The sequence below is a fragment of the Oncorhynchus mykiss genome, chromosome 13 (assembly GCF_013265735.2).
Source record: "Oncorhynchus mykiss isolate Arlee chromosome 13, USDA_OmykA_1.1, whole genome shotgun sequence".
In the NCBI taxonomy this organism is placed as follows: Eukaryota; Metazoa; Chordata; class Actinopteri; order Salmoniformes; family Salmonidae; genus Oncorhynchus; species Oncorhynchus mykiss.
In genome coordinates, this window is record NC_048577.1 from 42,254,037 (window position 1) to 42,271,007 (window position 16,971).

Below are 16,971 nucleotides of genomic sequence, written 5' to 3' on the forward strand. Positions count from 1 at the left end.
TGCCTATCCACATGCTCTCACACACAGCATGATACAAAGGTACACAGATAGAATACTACATGAATTCACACTTAATTAATCACTCCATGCATGTGGCAAATACATGCACTCTCACAAACGCACAGGCACACACATGGCACACACACAATGACACACAGGGACGTCACCCTTTACCATGCTTGACATTTCACCCATTTTGCACCCACCACATGTAAGCTGTCCAATGACATTTAAGCAGCACTGCAGCAGAGAGCGAGGACAGAGAGAATGAGGGAGAGGGGGGTCGAATGGGTTTCCAGGGGTCTCTTTTCCAGAACACTGACCAATGGCTCTATAAATTCTGTCCCCCTAACCCTCCTGCATGGTCTTCCATACCAGTTTCTATTACCTCTGCCACTCTTCATTATTTGCTCTTTATTTCTATTTTCTTTCCAATTTTACTCCCTTAGTCCCTCTTTGTTTCTCACCTTCTTCTGCCACCTCACAAACCCTCCCCCCTCCATCTCTCTGTCTCCCCGTATCCCTCCTGGTCTGTCAGAGCAACGTTTCTCCATCTCTTTATGTTGATCTCACTTTCTTTGTTCCCTCTCTCTCATCTCCGCTCTCTCCCTATCTGTCTCCCCACCCTCCTCTGTGTTCGGATGAATGATTGAGAGGCTCCATTCGACGACAGCCGCGGGATTGGAACGTCAGTCAACAGGAAATTCTCACTCCTCCCTTGCTGTTGTCAGATCACTGGGAGGCCAGGGCCTCTTTGATCCCCCATAATGCTGCCTGATCGTGGTGTCAGCTCCGACTCTCTGCAAACACCTCTCTAGGCACTGTGTGCTAAGATCAATACCACTTCCACGAGGGGGCTTCTCTCCCTGTACCAACTCCTCCGAGCGCTTGCATGGCTCAGAGATTTGGCATCTGAAAATCCACTCTGTACACCCTTATCAAAACAGTGGAAGTCTGAGTAAGCACACTGTAGTTTAACACTGTGCCAAGTGACTGTGTTTGACACAGGCTCTCCGTGTGTCACCAATGACACTGTTCTGTCCCATGTGTTTTGACAGGTAGCCCCTCTTAATCATCTTCACCTTGGACAAGACTGTCTGGTAAATACAATCATGGCAATGAATGTACTGCAACACACACTGCAAGCATGGGCACTACCCTTCCGGTTGTGGTTTTGGAGACCTCTCCATCCTCTTCTCTTGACTTAAACCTGGGTTGTCCACAGTCACTTCCTTTGTTCCAGAGCTCTAGTGCTGTAGCAGAGGCTTGTTGACAAATTAAGTCTGTCTCTCACACAGCAGTGCACCTGCAGCACTTTGATGAACTCCCTCTGAATGGGTTCTGGAGCAAGCCCTTCCTGTCACTCATTGATGGATGGATGGGTCCTGGACCGTGGTGCTGTACGCTCCAAACATCACTCTCCCTATAACTGGTACTGGGATCGATCATTCTGGGCCTCAGGCACTGAACTATAACCTCCCTGGTGGTGACTGTAGGTGCATCCTCAGTCTAGACGGGACTAGGATCTCATGAAACAGAGAAACAGATGTCCTGTCACAGTTTAATTTAAAGTCACAGTGTCTTTCATTCCCCCATGTGGCCTCCACCCAAGTCCGTCATATTTTCAATGGGCAGAAGATGAGCATCAGATGTCGTGACAGACATTTCTGCTTTTTTTCTCTTACAACTTGGTTGCGCAATCTTTACCCATGGTTAAGTCTAAAGGGTCTCTGATCCGGTCAGACGTCTTAATTAGGGGATGCCAGCTATGACGCATCGTAAGCAGTGTGCACTGGCTTTTAGTTATGGGATTGCTTCCAATCAGAAATGTTTCAGAACCAGAGATGAACACAGCAGTGTGAGTGACCTTCAACGAAACAACTGAATGCATTATCTGATCATCTTGGTTCTTCACTAAGTTCTGCTCTCATGTCGGGCCATTAAGTGGTCTCACTTTCTTTAACAATGGGTAACATTATGCCTGATAATGACTCTCCGGCTGGACATGACTCTGTCTAACACAGAACAATTTGTGGTGTTTATTACAGGAACACGCTGTGACCTTGAAATATACACAGAGTGTACAAAACATTAGGAACACCTGCTCTTTCCATGACATAGACTGGCCAGGTGAATCCAGGTGAAAGCTATGATCCCTATTGATGTCACTTGTTAAATCCACTTCACAATCAGTGCAGATGAAGGGGAGGAGACAGGTTAAAAGTGATTTTTAAGCCTTGCGACAATTGAGGCATGGATTGTGTATGTGTGTCATTCAGAGGGTGAACGGGCCAGACAAAAGATTTAAGCGCCTTTGAACGGGGTATTGTAGTAGGTGCCGGGAACACCGGTTTGTGTCAAGAACTGCAACAGTTTCCCGTGTGTTTCAAGAATGGTCCACCACCCAAAGGACATCCAGCCAACTTAACACAACTGTGGGAAGCATTAGAGTCAACATGGGCCAGCATCCCTGTGGAACGCTTTCGCCACCTTGTAGAATCCATGCCCCGATGAATTGAGGCTGTTCTGAGTGCAAAAGGAGGGGGAGGGGTGCAACTCAATATGAGTAAGGTGTTCTTAATGTTTTCTACACTCAGTGTATGTTGAGGATTCTGCCGCTTGTTCTTCAGCACACGTCCAATCGGAAACACATCACCCCACTGGTAATGATGGGCTTGAGACTTGCAGGGGTTAGGTGGAAACTGTAGACTCATTTTGGCTCCGGAGGCTCATCTATGAAAGGGTTAGGTCTCATTATGACAGAATAACAGAGCCAGAATGGAGCCACATCCCCACTCAACCGCCCGGAAGCCATAATATCAGTACGGCGGCAGCCTGGCTTATCCCAGTAATTTCATGTATAGCCACACACATCTCTGAGGGGCTCAGATTCCCCCCTATCAGCTACACACAGACACACTGGGTCGACGAAAAGCCTGCTTCATCCCAATCACCATTACAGCCCTTTTAAGGTCAAGCTAAAACTGTGTCAATCCATAACTGTTGGAGCCCAAAGCTACAGTGGAGAGTGGGGAGGAGGCGATAAGGTTAAGAGCATGTCCATACTGTGCCTATAGCCACATATCCATAATTTGTCTATATTGCATCACTTAAGACTCTACAGTGTCATCCGTAGCCCGTAGTATGAGGTGTCCTTGAGATGACAGAGTGAAAGAACCCCGGGTGCTGGATCTACGCGATGCAAATCCCCTCAACCACAGCTCAGCGGCAGTGCATTACTGTCAGTCCAAATCCTCAACAGGGCACTGAGAGACGACCCAGCACTGGTCCAGGACCGGCTGCTCCATGCTAATCTACACCTCATTGGCTGAGAGGGTATCAAAATAGAACTGACTTGGGGGCACTGTCTGTCTTAGCTGCACTCCAAAAGCCCTATGCACATTATAATCATATTCCCCTCTCCAACCCTCCTTAAACTGCACAGTCTAGCCTGTTGAGACGTAGCAGAAGCAACCAGCAGTTATAGCCTGCAGACGCCCCTGGGCAGGACTGAAGGGGGAGGAAGGGGGGAGAGATTGAGGGGGAGAGGAGGAGGTCTGTGGCTTTGTAAAGACAGCTGGAGGGGTCAGAAGAAGAGTGCCAGAGGCGTTGGAGAGAAGCTGTGCTGTGATCAAACACATCTGCCTCGTTTGACACATACGAGAACACACACATGAACACAGCCAGGCAGCCAGTACATCAACTCACAAACACAGTAATGGAAGATGAGGCTTCACTAACAGGCGCACTCTGACCGAACAAACACTCACAGACACACTCTGACCGAACAAACACTCACAGACACACTCTGACCGAACAAACACTAACAGACACACTCTTACCGAACAAACACTCACAGACACACTCTGACAGAACAAACACTCACAGACACACTCTGACAGAACAAACACTAGCAGACACACTCTGACAGAACAAACACTAACAGACACACTCTGACCGAACAAACACTCACAGACACACTCTGACCGAACAAACACTCACAGACACACTCTGACAGAACAAACACTAAGAGAGACACTCTGACAGAACAAACACTAGCAGACACACTCTGACAGAACAAACACTAACAGACACACTCTGACAGAACAAACACTAGCAGACACACTCTGACAGAACAAACACTAACAGACACACTCTGACAGAACAAACACTAGCAGACACACTCTGACAGAACAAACACTAGCAGACACACTCTGACAGAACAAACACTAGCAGACACACTCTGACAGAACAAACACTAAGAGACACACTCTGATCGAACAAACACTCACAGACACACTCTGACCGAACAAACACTAACAGACACACTCTGACAGAACAAACACTAAGAGAGACACTCTGACAGAACAAACACTAGCAGACACACTCTGACAGAACAAACACTAACAGACACACTCTGACAGAACAAACACTAGCAGACACACTCTGACAGAACAAACACTAGCAGACACACTCTGACAGAACAAACACTAGCAGACACACTCTGACAGAACAAACACTAAGAGAGACACTCTGACAGAACAAACACTAACAGACACACTCTGACAGAACAAACACTAACAGACACACTCTGACAGAACAAACACTAACAGACACACTCTGACAGAACAAACACTAACAGACACACTCTGACAGAACAAACACTAACAGACACACTCTGACAGAACAAACACTAGCAGACACACTCTGACAGAACAAACACTAACAGACACACTCTGACCGAACAAACACTCACAGACACACTCTGACAGAACAAACACCAACAGACACACTCTGACAGAACAAACACTAACAGACACACTCACTAACAGACACACTCAATACAGTTAAAGTCGGAAGTTTACGTACAGCTTAGCCAAATACATTTAAACTCAGTTTTTCACAATTCCTGACATTTAATCGTAGTAAAAATTCCCTGTCTTAGGTCAGTTAGGATCACCACTTTATTTTAAGAATGTGAAATGTCAGAATAATTGTAGAGAGAATTATTTATTTCAGTTTTAATTTCTTTCATCACATTCCTAGTGGGTCAGAAGTTTACATACACTCAATTAGTATTTGGTAGCACTGCCTTTAAATGGTTTAACTTGGGTCAAACGTTTCGGGTAGCAATCCACAAGCTTCACACAATAAGTTGGTTGTAAATTTTGGCCCATTCCTCCTGACAAAGCTGGTGTAACTGAGTCAGGTTTGTAAGTCCTCCTTGCTCCCACACGCTTTTTCAGTTCTGCCCACAAATTTTCTATAGGTTTGAGGTTAGGGCTTTGTGATGGCCACTCCAATACCTTGACTGTGATGTCCTTCAGCCATTTTGCCAAACCTTTGGAAGTATGCTTGAGGTCATTGTCCATTTGGAAGACCCATTTGCGACCAAGCTTTAACTTCCTAACTGATGTCTTGAGATGTTGCTTCAATATATCCCACATAATTTTCCTTCCTCATGTTGCCCTCTATTTTGTAAAGTGCACCAGTCCCTGCTGCAGCAAAGCACCCTCACAACGTGATGCTGCCACCCCCGTGCTTCACGATTGGGATGGTGTTCTTCGGCTTGCAAGCCTCCCCCTTTTTCCTCCACATAACGATGGTCATTATGCCAAACAGTTCTATTTTTGTTTCATCAGACCAGAGGACATTTCTCCAAAAAGTACATTCTTTGTCTCAATGTGCAGTTGCAAACCGTAGTCTGGCTTTTCAATGGTGGTTTTGGAGCAGTGTCTTCTTCCTTGCTGAGCGGCCTTTCAGGTTATGTCGATATAGGACTCGTTTTACTGTGGATATAGATACTTTTATACCGGTTTCCTCCAGCATCTTCACAAGGTCCTTTGCTGTTGTTCTGGGATTGATTTGCACTTTTCGCCCCAAAGTACGTTTATCTGTAGGAGACAACGCGTCTCCTTCCTGAGCAGTATGACGGCTGCTTGGTCCCACGGTGTTTATACTTGCGTACTATTGTTTGTACAGATGAACGTGGTACCTTCAGGGGTTTGGCTCCCAAGGATGAACCAAAATTGTAGAGGTCTGCAATAGTTTTTTATGAGGTCTTTATTTTGATTTTCCCATGATGTCAAGCAAAGAGGCACTGAGTTTGAAGGTAGGCCTTGAAAAACATCCACAGGTACACTTCCAATTGACTCAAATGATGTCAATTAGCCTATCAGAAGCTTCTAAAGCTATGACATAATTTTCTGGAATTTTCCAAGCTGTTTAAAGGCACAGTCAACTTGGTGTATGTAAACTTCTGACCCACTGGAATTGTGATACAGTGAATTACAAGTGAAATAGTCTGTAAACAATTGTTGGAAAAATTACTTGTGTCATGCACACAGTAGATGTCCTAACCGACTTGCCAAAACTATAGTTTGCTAACAAGAAATGTGTGGAGTGGTTGAAAAATGAGTTTTAGTGACTCTAACCTAAGTGTATGTAAACTTCAGACTTCAACTGTACATAGAAATTAACATGCATATACAACCCCCCCTTTCACTTAACACCCCCTCCTCCTGTCACAATTCCCTTGTTTTCTTGTTTTGATTTCAATGTCCCATTGATGCTATCGCTCTGGCCCTCACAGACTGCCTCTGCAACATGTAAATTACACACACTCCACAAATGCAGATCCCCCTTATCTACAAAGAGAGCAGGAACAGTGCCAATATAGAACTTTCACACAGTCCGCCCAGCCAAGATTATTCACCGCAGGGGTATTTTCCTCTGAACGTGTTTGTTTAGATAACGGTTAGCCACTGTATGAGCAGGATCAACTTTGTCTTCACTACAGTATCAGCGTCATCAACAACATCAGGGACATCGTCTTCATCGTGTTCAATAACAGTAGTGTAACTGCCGTTATTGGCAAAACATGAACAAATGATGAATGTTGAGATCGGTCTGTTGAAGCATATAGTAAACCTTAAATAATTCATGGTGCAGTTCTAAGGAGTTTAGACCAGTCAGTCCCCTGTATTGTAATGAACCATTAGCTCTGTCCATGGTGCTCGAACACAGCTCACAGACAGCAGAAACAAGTGGGATTAGGATAGGCTAGCCCTTGTGCTCTCTCAATCATTCTCTCTTTCCATCTGTTAGCCTCTCACTTCCTGCTTTCAGTCCCTCTGTTTCTGTCCTTACCCAATTTCCTCTCGTTCTCTTCATGTTCTCGTCTTTCTCTCTATTCCCCAAAATCGATATAAAACGTCAGTCTCTTTATTTGTCATTCTGTCTCTGTCTCTTTCCCTCCGTTGTTTCACAGAGGAACACGCACGGCCTGTTCACTGGGGGCTGTTTGACCCTCAGGGCAGCTCTCCACACAGAGCAGCTCTGTCCAGCTGTCCCACTCACTGTCATGAGAATGCTTTCATACCACACACACACACACACACACACACACACACACACACACACACACACACACACACACACACACACACACACACACACACACACACACACACATTCAAATAAGCCTATAGTACATATAATACATGCCAAACACACTCTAACATAAACACCCTCACACTCACAGGAACACACAATTCCAAAAGGAAAACTCAATTCCATCACAACTCATGTAGATACTTATACACTGTATTCACCAGCTTATAGCCACTCACTGACAAGAATAATACACACATGCACAAACGTTATAATTCTCTACCAACGTTGGCCTCACATATGGTACATACTGAGCTGTTCAGGGAACAGTCTCAACACTCCGTACAGTATATTCAGTTGTTATTGCAAAGGCACTAGAGCACACTTGCACACACTTATACATACACACATACTGAACACACACATACACATCCTCACACTCTCAGACACTGATCTAGATGCAGCCTTAACCAGATCATGTCAGATAAAGCACTGAGATTACAGGGCAGAGCAGTATGGGGTGGAATAACAATAATGAAAACATGTGCAGAGCCAGAGTTTTACACTCTTATCCACCTCAGTAGACTAGGCAGCACCTGTATGTCCTCTCTTTAATGTTCATCATGACACAATGTCACACCCCAGTCAATGTCCTTCTTTCAGCTGGTATTATTTGATTCGTTTTTTTACCCATATCTTTCTGGGAATTCCTCAATGGATATGTCACCCCATCACCTCTCTCATCTTTTTAAATGTCTGCATTTTTGTTTTTACCCTTATCTATTACAATCCCTACGTTCCCTCATTTCCATCCCATTCTTTCACCTTGTCACTCCTCTCTTGCCCTCTCCTTTGATATTTGTTCCAGAAATCCATAACCCCCTCTTATCTCTCTGCCAACTCCTCCTTCCCTTTCTTCCACCTCTTCCTCTTCCATCCTCTGCACTCCATCTCCCTACTTCTACCTGCCCCCTTTTCTCACACACATGCACTCTGTCCCCATCCATCTCTGTCTCTCTCTCTCTCTCTCTCTCTCTCTCTCTCTCTCTCACACTCTCTCTCTCTCTCTCTCACTCTCTCTCAAATGAGCCATTTCTCTCATCTTGCTCCATCTCCCCCTCCCTTTCTCTCTCTCTCTCTCTGGTCTGTGGTTCTTCATGAAGGTCATGTGGGTGGTGGCAGGTTGTGGTTGTGTGGCCAGCGGGGACACCATGCTGAGAGCTGGGGGGGGCACACAGAAGGGTCTCTCAGGCCTCCACGCACAACTATATCAGCCCTCCACCGATAATGACCACTTAAGTAAAGACTCATTTAATGGTCAACGCTAATCAGAGACAGGAGAAAGGAAGGAGAGATGGGGAGTGAGTGTTGTTTGGCAAAATAATTAAGAGGAGTAGAGATGAAGGAAGGTGGAGACTGATCGGTGTAGGTTGGCATGAACGTGACAGAGAAAGGAAATGTTGCAATAGAGTGAAGATGAAAGCAAAGTGTGTGTGTGTGTGTGTGTGTGTGTGTGTGTGTGTGTGTGTGTGTGTGTGTGTGTGTGTGTGTGTGTGTGTGTGTGTGTGTGTGTGTGCTGGAGAGGAATGGGGTTCAGAGGGATTTAAGGGGATCTAATTAGTAAACAGATGAACTGCGTGGTGCTATATCAACAGGTTCCGGACCAGAAAACATATAATTATACCTTCATTAAAGATGACCAGCCTGTCCCTGCACTTACGCTCAGCCATGTAGAGAGACAGCAGGGTTTTCTATGGAATTGAGCCTTCCTCCTAGCTTAATAACAAGTGTCTGCATGTGTGCGCGTCAAATCAAATTTGATTTGTTACATGCTTCGTATACAACAGGTGTCGACCAACAGTGAAACGCTTACTTACGGGCAAGAATTGAAAAATAATAGAAAAATAATAACACAAGGAATAAATACACAATAAGTAATGATACCATGGCTATATACACAGGGTACCAGTACCGTGTGTGTGCATCTAAAATACAGTCGTGGCCAAACGTTTTGAGAACGACACAAATATTAATTTTCACAAAGTCTGCTGCCTCGGTTTGTATGATGGCAATTTGCATATACTCCAGAATGTTATGAAGAGTGATCAGATTAATTGCAATTAATTGCAAAGTCCCTCTTTGCCATGCAAATGAACTGAATCCCCCAAAAACATTTCCATTGCATTTCAGCCCTGCCACAAAAGGACCAGGTGACATCATGTCAGTGATTTTCTCGTTAACACAGGTGTGAGTGTTGACAAGGACAAGGCTGGAGATCACTCTGCCATGCTGAATGAGTTTGAATAACAGACTGGAAGCTTCAAAAGGAGGGTGGTGCTTGGAATCATTGTTCTTCCTCTGTCATCCATGGTTACCTACAAGGAAACATGTGGCGTCATCATTGCTTTGCACAAAAAGGGCTTCACAGGCAAGGATATTGCTGCCAGTAATATTGCACCTAAATCAACCATTTATCGGATCATCAAGAACTTCAAGTAGAGCAGTTCAGTTGTTGTGAAGAAGGCTTTATGGCGCCCAAGAAAGTCCAGCAAGTGCCAGGACCGTCTCCTAAACTTGATTCAGCTGCGGGATCGGGGCACCACCAGTACAGAGCTTGCTCAGGAATGGCAGCAGGCAGATGTGAGTGCATCTGCACGCACAGTGAGGCGAAGACTTTTGGAGGATGGCCTGGTGTCAAGAAGGGCAGCAAAGAAGCCACTTCTCTCCAGGAAAAACATCAGGTTCAGGCTGATATTCTGCAAAGGTACAGGGATTGGACTGCTGAGGACTGGGGTAAAGTAATTTTCTCTGATGAATCCCCTTCCCGATTGTTTGGGGCATCCGGAAAAAAGCTTGTCCGGAGAAGACAGGGTGAGTGCTACCATCAGTCCTGTGTCATGCCAACAGTAAAGCATCATGAGACCATTCATGTGTGGGGTTGCTTCTCAGCCAAGGGAGTGGGCTCACTCACAATTTTGCCTAAGAACACAGCCATGAATAAAGAGTGGTACCAACACATCCTCTGAGAGCAACTTCTCCCAACCATCCAGGAACAGTTTGGTGACGAACAATGCCTTTTCAAGCATGATGGAGCACCTCGCCATAAGGCAAAAGTAATAACTAAGTGGCTCGGGGAACACAACATTGGTATTTTGGGTCCATGGCCAGGAAATTCCTCAGATCTTAATCCCATTGAGAACTTGTAGTCAATCTTCAAGAGGCGGGTGGACAAACAAAAACCCACAAATCCTGACAAACTCCAAGAATTGATTATTATGCAAGAATGGGCTGCCATCAGTCAGGATTTGGCCCAGAAGTTAATTGACAGCATGCCAGGGCGGATTGCAGAGGTCTTGAAAAAGAAGGGTCAACACTGCAAATATTGACTCTTTACATCAACTTCATGTAATTGTCAATAAAAGCCTTTGACACTTATGAAATGCTTGTAATTATACTTCAGTTTTCAATAGTAACACCTGAAAAAATATCTAAAGACACTGAAGCAGCGAACTTTGTGGAAATTAACATTTGTGTCATTCTCAAAACTTTTGGCCACGACTGAATAATCCTCAATTCTGACTGCCAGAGTCCGAAATAGTCTGTTGTACCCTATTCAGAGTTAGTAGTGTCCTCATTAGTACATTGAGCACTAAAAGAGCCCTCGTGAGAGTGCTTGCAAAGCGTTGCTGGATCAGTATCCGACATGCTTAATAACACTGAGAGACATCTCCTGTAATAACCCATGTGCTCCCAAAGAAACAGGCTTACCGTTGTTGCTGCGCAGTGACCTGCCAGAGATCCCATTGGTCCCTATGGGGTGGTGACCCCCGGCCCCGCCCACTCCGCCCACCTCTCCGGGCTGCTTCAACAACTCTGTCAAGGCCCTGCAGAGAGAAAGACAAGTGTTAGGTTAAAGATCACCCATCAGTAAGACGATAGAACAGTGTGTCAAGTTGATTGAGATCACCATAGAATTAAACTCCTTCGACAACATCAAATCAAATGGAAGTTGTGCTGCCATCATTTCCTAATCTGTGTGATTTGATCACAATGAAAGCCCTCTTATATGTGATGTCCATTGGTGTGTAAAACAAACTCTTTAATCATAGTGTAGTATAGTACTGACCGCTGGAACTTTTCAAAGAAATCGGTTGAATTGAAATGGTACATGCCTGCTGACAGCTTAGCTGGCTAGACATGAGCCCCGGTCAGTACTGTTGTGATAGGAAAGAGGGTTAATATGTAGATCATGCTGACAGACTGAATGACAGCAGGGATAGACACGGACTAAGTTCCGAGGCCATGCTGAAATACTGTCCCTCTGTTTTTCATGCTTTTCTTTTCACTTGTTGGGTTTCTTTCCAAAATGCCCTCCAGTCACCCATTCAGTAGTACACAAATATACACTCTACTCCTTAACTCATTACCACCAGTTAGTTTCTGTCTGTCTGGCTAGTCTTTCTCACTCATGCCCTCTGTTTCATCCGCCTCCTGCTTGGCTAAAGCATTTCTCTCTCTTTCTCATCCTCTCTGTTTTCATTCTCTCGGGCATTGCTGAGGGTGCTGTTATTGTGGAGTGCTGGTTGTTCCACCTTCTCAACACAGCTGTCAGCTCTCTGAACCCATATTCTAACCCCCCAGGACTGTCACATCTCCTAGCTAATGTAAAGATGTAAAGGGATGATGTGATTTGATGTGAGAACATTGCAAGACTTTTAAGAAAAATTCCCAGAGCCCTCTCTTAGGCTCAGACATTACAAGGGCAAGGAAATGTTTAAACCACGATGGCAGCCAAGTGCCCTGGCGAATCCCATGCACAGATACATTCCCATGCACAGCCAATCGTGAACTGTCTTTTTTATCATAAGAACCTGTGAAAAGTGTTGGACAAGCCAGTGTTCCTCAAACACAATTCTCAGGGTTGACAGAACTACAGTATTTCTCTGGGTGTTGTTTCAAACATGTTACAAAGGAAATTGTGTTAGATAGCTCTTCCAATTCTACTGCAGTGGTCAAATGTCAGCTACTTAGAAAAAAGGTCAGATTTAGAAAATGTGATTTTATGGCTTTGTACATTTCAAAAAGCCCTTGTAGTTTGTCAATGAAGATGTTCATTGAGGCATTAGTATGTTTAGACTCTCTCTCTCTCTCTCTCTCTCTCTCTCTCTCTCTCTTTCTCTCACTCTCTCACTCTCTCTCTCACTCTCTCTCTCTCTCACTCACTCACACACTGTGCCACTTCGTTAAGAGAGGGGGCAACATTGTTTTCCAGATTCTATACATTACAGGGGTTATCTTGAGGTTGAGTCAGATAGGGCCACAGATGAGAGATTCATTTGCAGTTTAATTACTTAAAATGGATTGTGTGCTGTAAGACAAGAAAGGAAATGAATCGATTAATGAATTAAAGATAACCATAAAGTTTGGTGCTCCCTCATCAGCAGTAGTGTGTCAGCAGAAAGGAGAAAAGTTAAGTTGAGAAAGTTTAAGTTCGACCTGAGGGGCTTTACTGTATGAGGCAAGATCCCGTAAATTCTTGAGTCATAACGTTGCTATTTCCTCCATATGCTGGTTGGTCGGTCCTGATGATGATGACTTCAGTTGCTTTGAGGGGCATTTGAAGGGAACGAACACGTGAAAACATTGACAGGTGGAAACTCAGCACTTACTGGGCTGGTAAAATTCATAATGGTTACAAATTGAAAGAGTTTAAAGCCTCTGTGCGAATGTGTTTTTGGCGCACCAATTAAATATGGATGGTAAGTACATCAAATGGATTTCACAATCTATCCATCATCTTCTCAACCAAGCGCAAATCTTGGCTGTGCGCAATCATTGATTATTCAGTGCTTTATAGAAAAAGATGATCTTAAATCATGTTCACACAGCATGTCAACTTAAGGGGAAACATGTTGCCCTTAATTAAACCATCACAATTCAGTAAAGTAATTATTACGATTGTCTTGTGTTAATTAGAGCCGTATAAGCCTGGAACCAGCCGTTTGAAAGTCCCCCAACTAGGTTCTCACACTACATGAAGATAATGAACCTGTCTGTGCTGTCCACACATAGAGGGAGCACTACTGAAGCACCTAGAGGTCTTGTGACGTGTGAAAACGACTACGATCATTGAAACACAGCTGTTCTAGGAGAGGTGAGGCGAGGACTTGTTTACGCCACAGACAACTAGATTGAATGATTGAACAAAGGACATAGACTCAATTATTTAGAACGATTTTACACTCAGTTAAGTTTGTGAGATGCTTCACTCATTGATGGATGCTACAGTGTGGTGCACGCAGGTTTACAGAGTAAAATTAATTAGACTGTAGTAAGGTCTGATACTCAAAGCTGGATTCCTCTGGTATTGTTCAAGCATGAAGCAAATTATGCTAATGATAACTTCTGTTGTGATTTCAACCATCTGTAGCTAATTGTTTAGTTTCTTGCTGATGCACTACACAAGAACAAAGGCATGAGGCAACGCTACTTCGATTCCTTTTCTTAGATCAATTATATTAAATTATAAACGGCTCTGGGATGGGCATGAAGGTCCTGTTACTCTGATAATTTATCATCACCCTAGTGGAGGCAGTGGGGATTCAGGTTGGAGTTGAGGCCTGTCTATCTCCTCCGCACTCCCTGTGAGTGGTAAGGGTGAGGCCTGCCTATCTCCTCCACACTCCCTGTGAGTGGTAAGGGTGAGGCCTTTATCTCCTCTGCACTCCATGTGGGTGGTAAGGGTGAGGCCTCCCTAACTCCTCTCCACTCCCCATGGGTGGTAAGGCCACAATCAAAGTGAGTGGTGTTGAGTCTTAGTTCATTACTACCAGACAGCTGGAGCCCACTGAGCAGAAGAGGCCTGCTGTGACCCCCTGCAGTCCCAGCCAGAAGCCAGGGTGTCTCACTGTTTACCTCCAGCTGCTGTCCACTACTGTACAGTACAGTAAAATAGAATATAATTCAGATTTAATAGTTTTGTTTATTGTCCTTTGAAGGCGTAAATTACAGAACACTTCTGCCTGTTTATATCACCTTTACTGTCCACTGCTCTGGGGTTTGTTTGAAACCCTTTGTTCTTGACACTGTAGTGTCTGAATCACCACCACTGTCACACCAGGTTAGTGTGTTTTAATTTGCCTCTACCATCCACCAGTAGCTATAGTGTTTGTTAATACACTTTGTCTTATTTCTACTTGGGGTTTTATCTGTGGCACCCCACCTCGTGTTCAGTCCACCGGGGTTATTATGAGGACACCCCACTGAGTCACCCCCAAATCCCACTGAGGGTGTGCTGCCGAGGCTAAGTGTGGGTGGGGAACTTGAGCTTCCAGAAAAGTTTCCCAAACAAAAAGATAAAATAAAGCCTCCAGCGCAGAAAACTAATTCTGGACTGCATGGTGCGACAATGGCTTGGTTCACATTATTTCCCTCCCTAAGTGATTTGATTTGATTTTAAGTGCCATCATAGAGCCCAACAGCCAGCTTCACTCAGCAGGCGTGAAAGTTTAGTTATTTTGTACACATTCCTCATCTGTAGCTCTGCTCTTTCTTTGTCTTGGTGTTCTAGGCTGACAGAACCAACAGCTCTCCCTAAACCCTGTCTCCCTTGATCAATAATTCAGGCTGTGTCTCCCTGGTGCTCGCTAAGGGAGAGATGTAGTAGCAGAATTGACACCCTGTGTTTTGGGTACTGAGTCTCCCGCCCCCAGTGCTCAGAGTCAAGTACCCTCTCACCCAGGGAGGCTGACGCTATAGCTACCACTGCCAGATAGTGAGCCCCAGCAGTGTTAGTGCCTGCAGCTGCCTGCCACTGTCTCCCCTACTTTGGTATTGGACGCGACAGCTGCCAAATAGTGCCTCTTAGCATGGCTGTGTGACTATGCCAGGGTATGTTTATGTTTGTATTTGGGTGGGTGGGCATGACTGTGCTGTCTGCAGTGGCCTAGTTCCCTTCTGAGGAGTTGTGTGTGTGTGTGTGTGCGCTGTAAGTGAAATGTGTATAGTACATGTAGTTGCTGAAGCTACGTCTCCACAACACACACACACACACACACCATTTGTTACACCCTTCATCATTCCTAGGATGAAAAGTAATTCCAGCACCTCATTCACATTCAACCATTGGATAGACTGGAACACCTCTTAGATCAAGCTAGGCTTTGGGCAAAGATGTCATGGGAGCTAGGGTTGAATATATTCCCTGTATCTTACCAATGTTCCATTCCGGGAATAAATCACTTTTCTCCCAGGTAACCCGGTATTTTCAGCCAAAACCGGAAGTGTTATTCAAAAGCATTATAAAGCATATAAATAGCCCTATGTCTGGATTTGATTACAATTTGATAGAAAATTCAAGCCTGATTCTACCTGAGCCTGATGAGCCATACATTAAATTAGTTTAATGAGCACTACATTAACGACATTTAATGAGCCCAAAATAAATGTGCCGTTAACCAATACATAGGCCTATGTGATATAGACTACTGCTCATTATGCACGACAAAAAAACATAAAAGCCCATAGATGCTCTCTTGGGTAAAAACTAGCTCCAGTAGGCTAGTCTTTTGGAGTGTGAACTGTATTACTGTACTATATTTTATTATACTGTATTATATGGACTGGAATTACGCACATCATTCAAACCATGATAAAGCAGGGAGAGAACATGCAATTCTGGTGCAGCACATCTGGCCTACAAAGTTACAATTATAGGCTAGCGAAAATGATTTAAATGTCTAAATATAACAGGGCCTATTTGTATAATTTGTCGGCTGACGCATATATGCCATTCATAATATTTCCCCTAATGTTATTAGCCTACTTCCTCTTTCTCTCTCTATTGTTACATCATTCCTTAATCTCTTTCAACAGTTAAATGAAATATGTTTAGTTGACCTTATCGTCATCATTCTAATGACATGCTTGAATAGTATGGGACTACAATTAAATGCAGAAGGCTTTCACTTCTATTCACAAAGATTGAATGGTTATGGGTCTGAATAAATAACTGCCATAGCCTACCACCATCGCTCGTTCGCTCTTCTTTCAAACTATCCATGAATTCTATTGGCTAGTGTATTTAACATTCAGCTAACAAGAACTTGCGTCCCTCTTCGAATAGTCTATTGGTATAAGAAATGCAAAAAAATATAACGTCCAGCAAGCTCTTCTAGTATAGCTTTTCCTGCATGGGACTCCAAGAGCTAAGGAGTGTTTTTTTTTTAAGGAGACAGACCAGCGGAGTTCAGGTGTGTGTGTATTGTGCAAGAGACAGAGGCTATAAGTTAGAAGCTTATTATGCATAACCCATCATTAATTAGCTAAATAGAAGGCTAATGCTGTGTTGAATGTATTACCTGAAAGAGGTAGGCTATACATAGGGCTATATATCAATCTACAACAGGATTATCTATTTTGGATGCAATTTGAATGGAGTTGATGGAGAGAGAATGCGAGAGAGTGCTCGTGTGTGCACTGATTTAAAAAGCAATGATATTTGAGTGTTTTAAAACTCTGCAGCTGCAAAACATTTAAAAATCTTTACAGTAAAAAAATAAGGTGAAAGCCAGCTAGAGA

At 44.1% G+C, this 16,971-nt stretch overlaps 1 protein-coding gene across 2 annotated transcripts in view; it reads right to left on the reverse strand.

The window, feature by feature from the left end:
• Nucleotides 1-16,971, reverse strand: part of LOC110486406 (protein shisa-8) — an 81,756-nt gene that overhangs the window by 43,815 nt on the left and 20,970 nt on the right. For both annotated transcript variants that reach the window (XM_021557986.2, XM_021557985.2), the window contains exon 2: nt 11,161-11,276. In XM_021557986.2, coding sequence (XP_021413661.2) covers nt 11,161-11,276 — 116 coding nt within the window. The remainder of the gene's footprint in view (nt 1-11,160; nt 11,277-16,971) is intronic.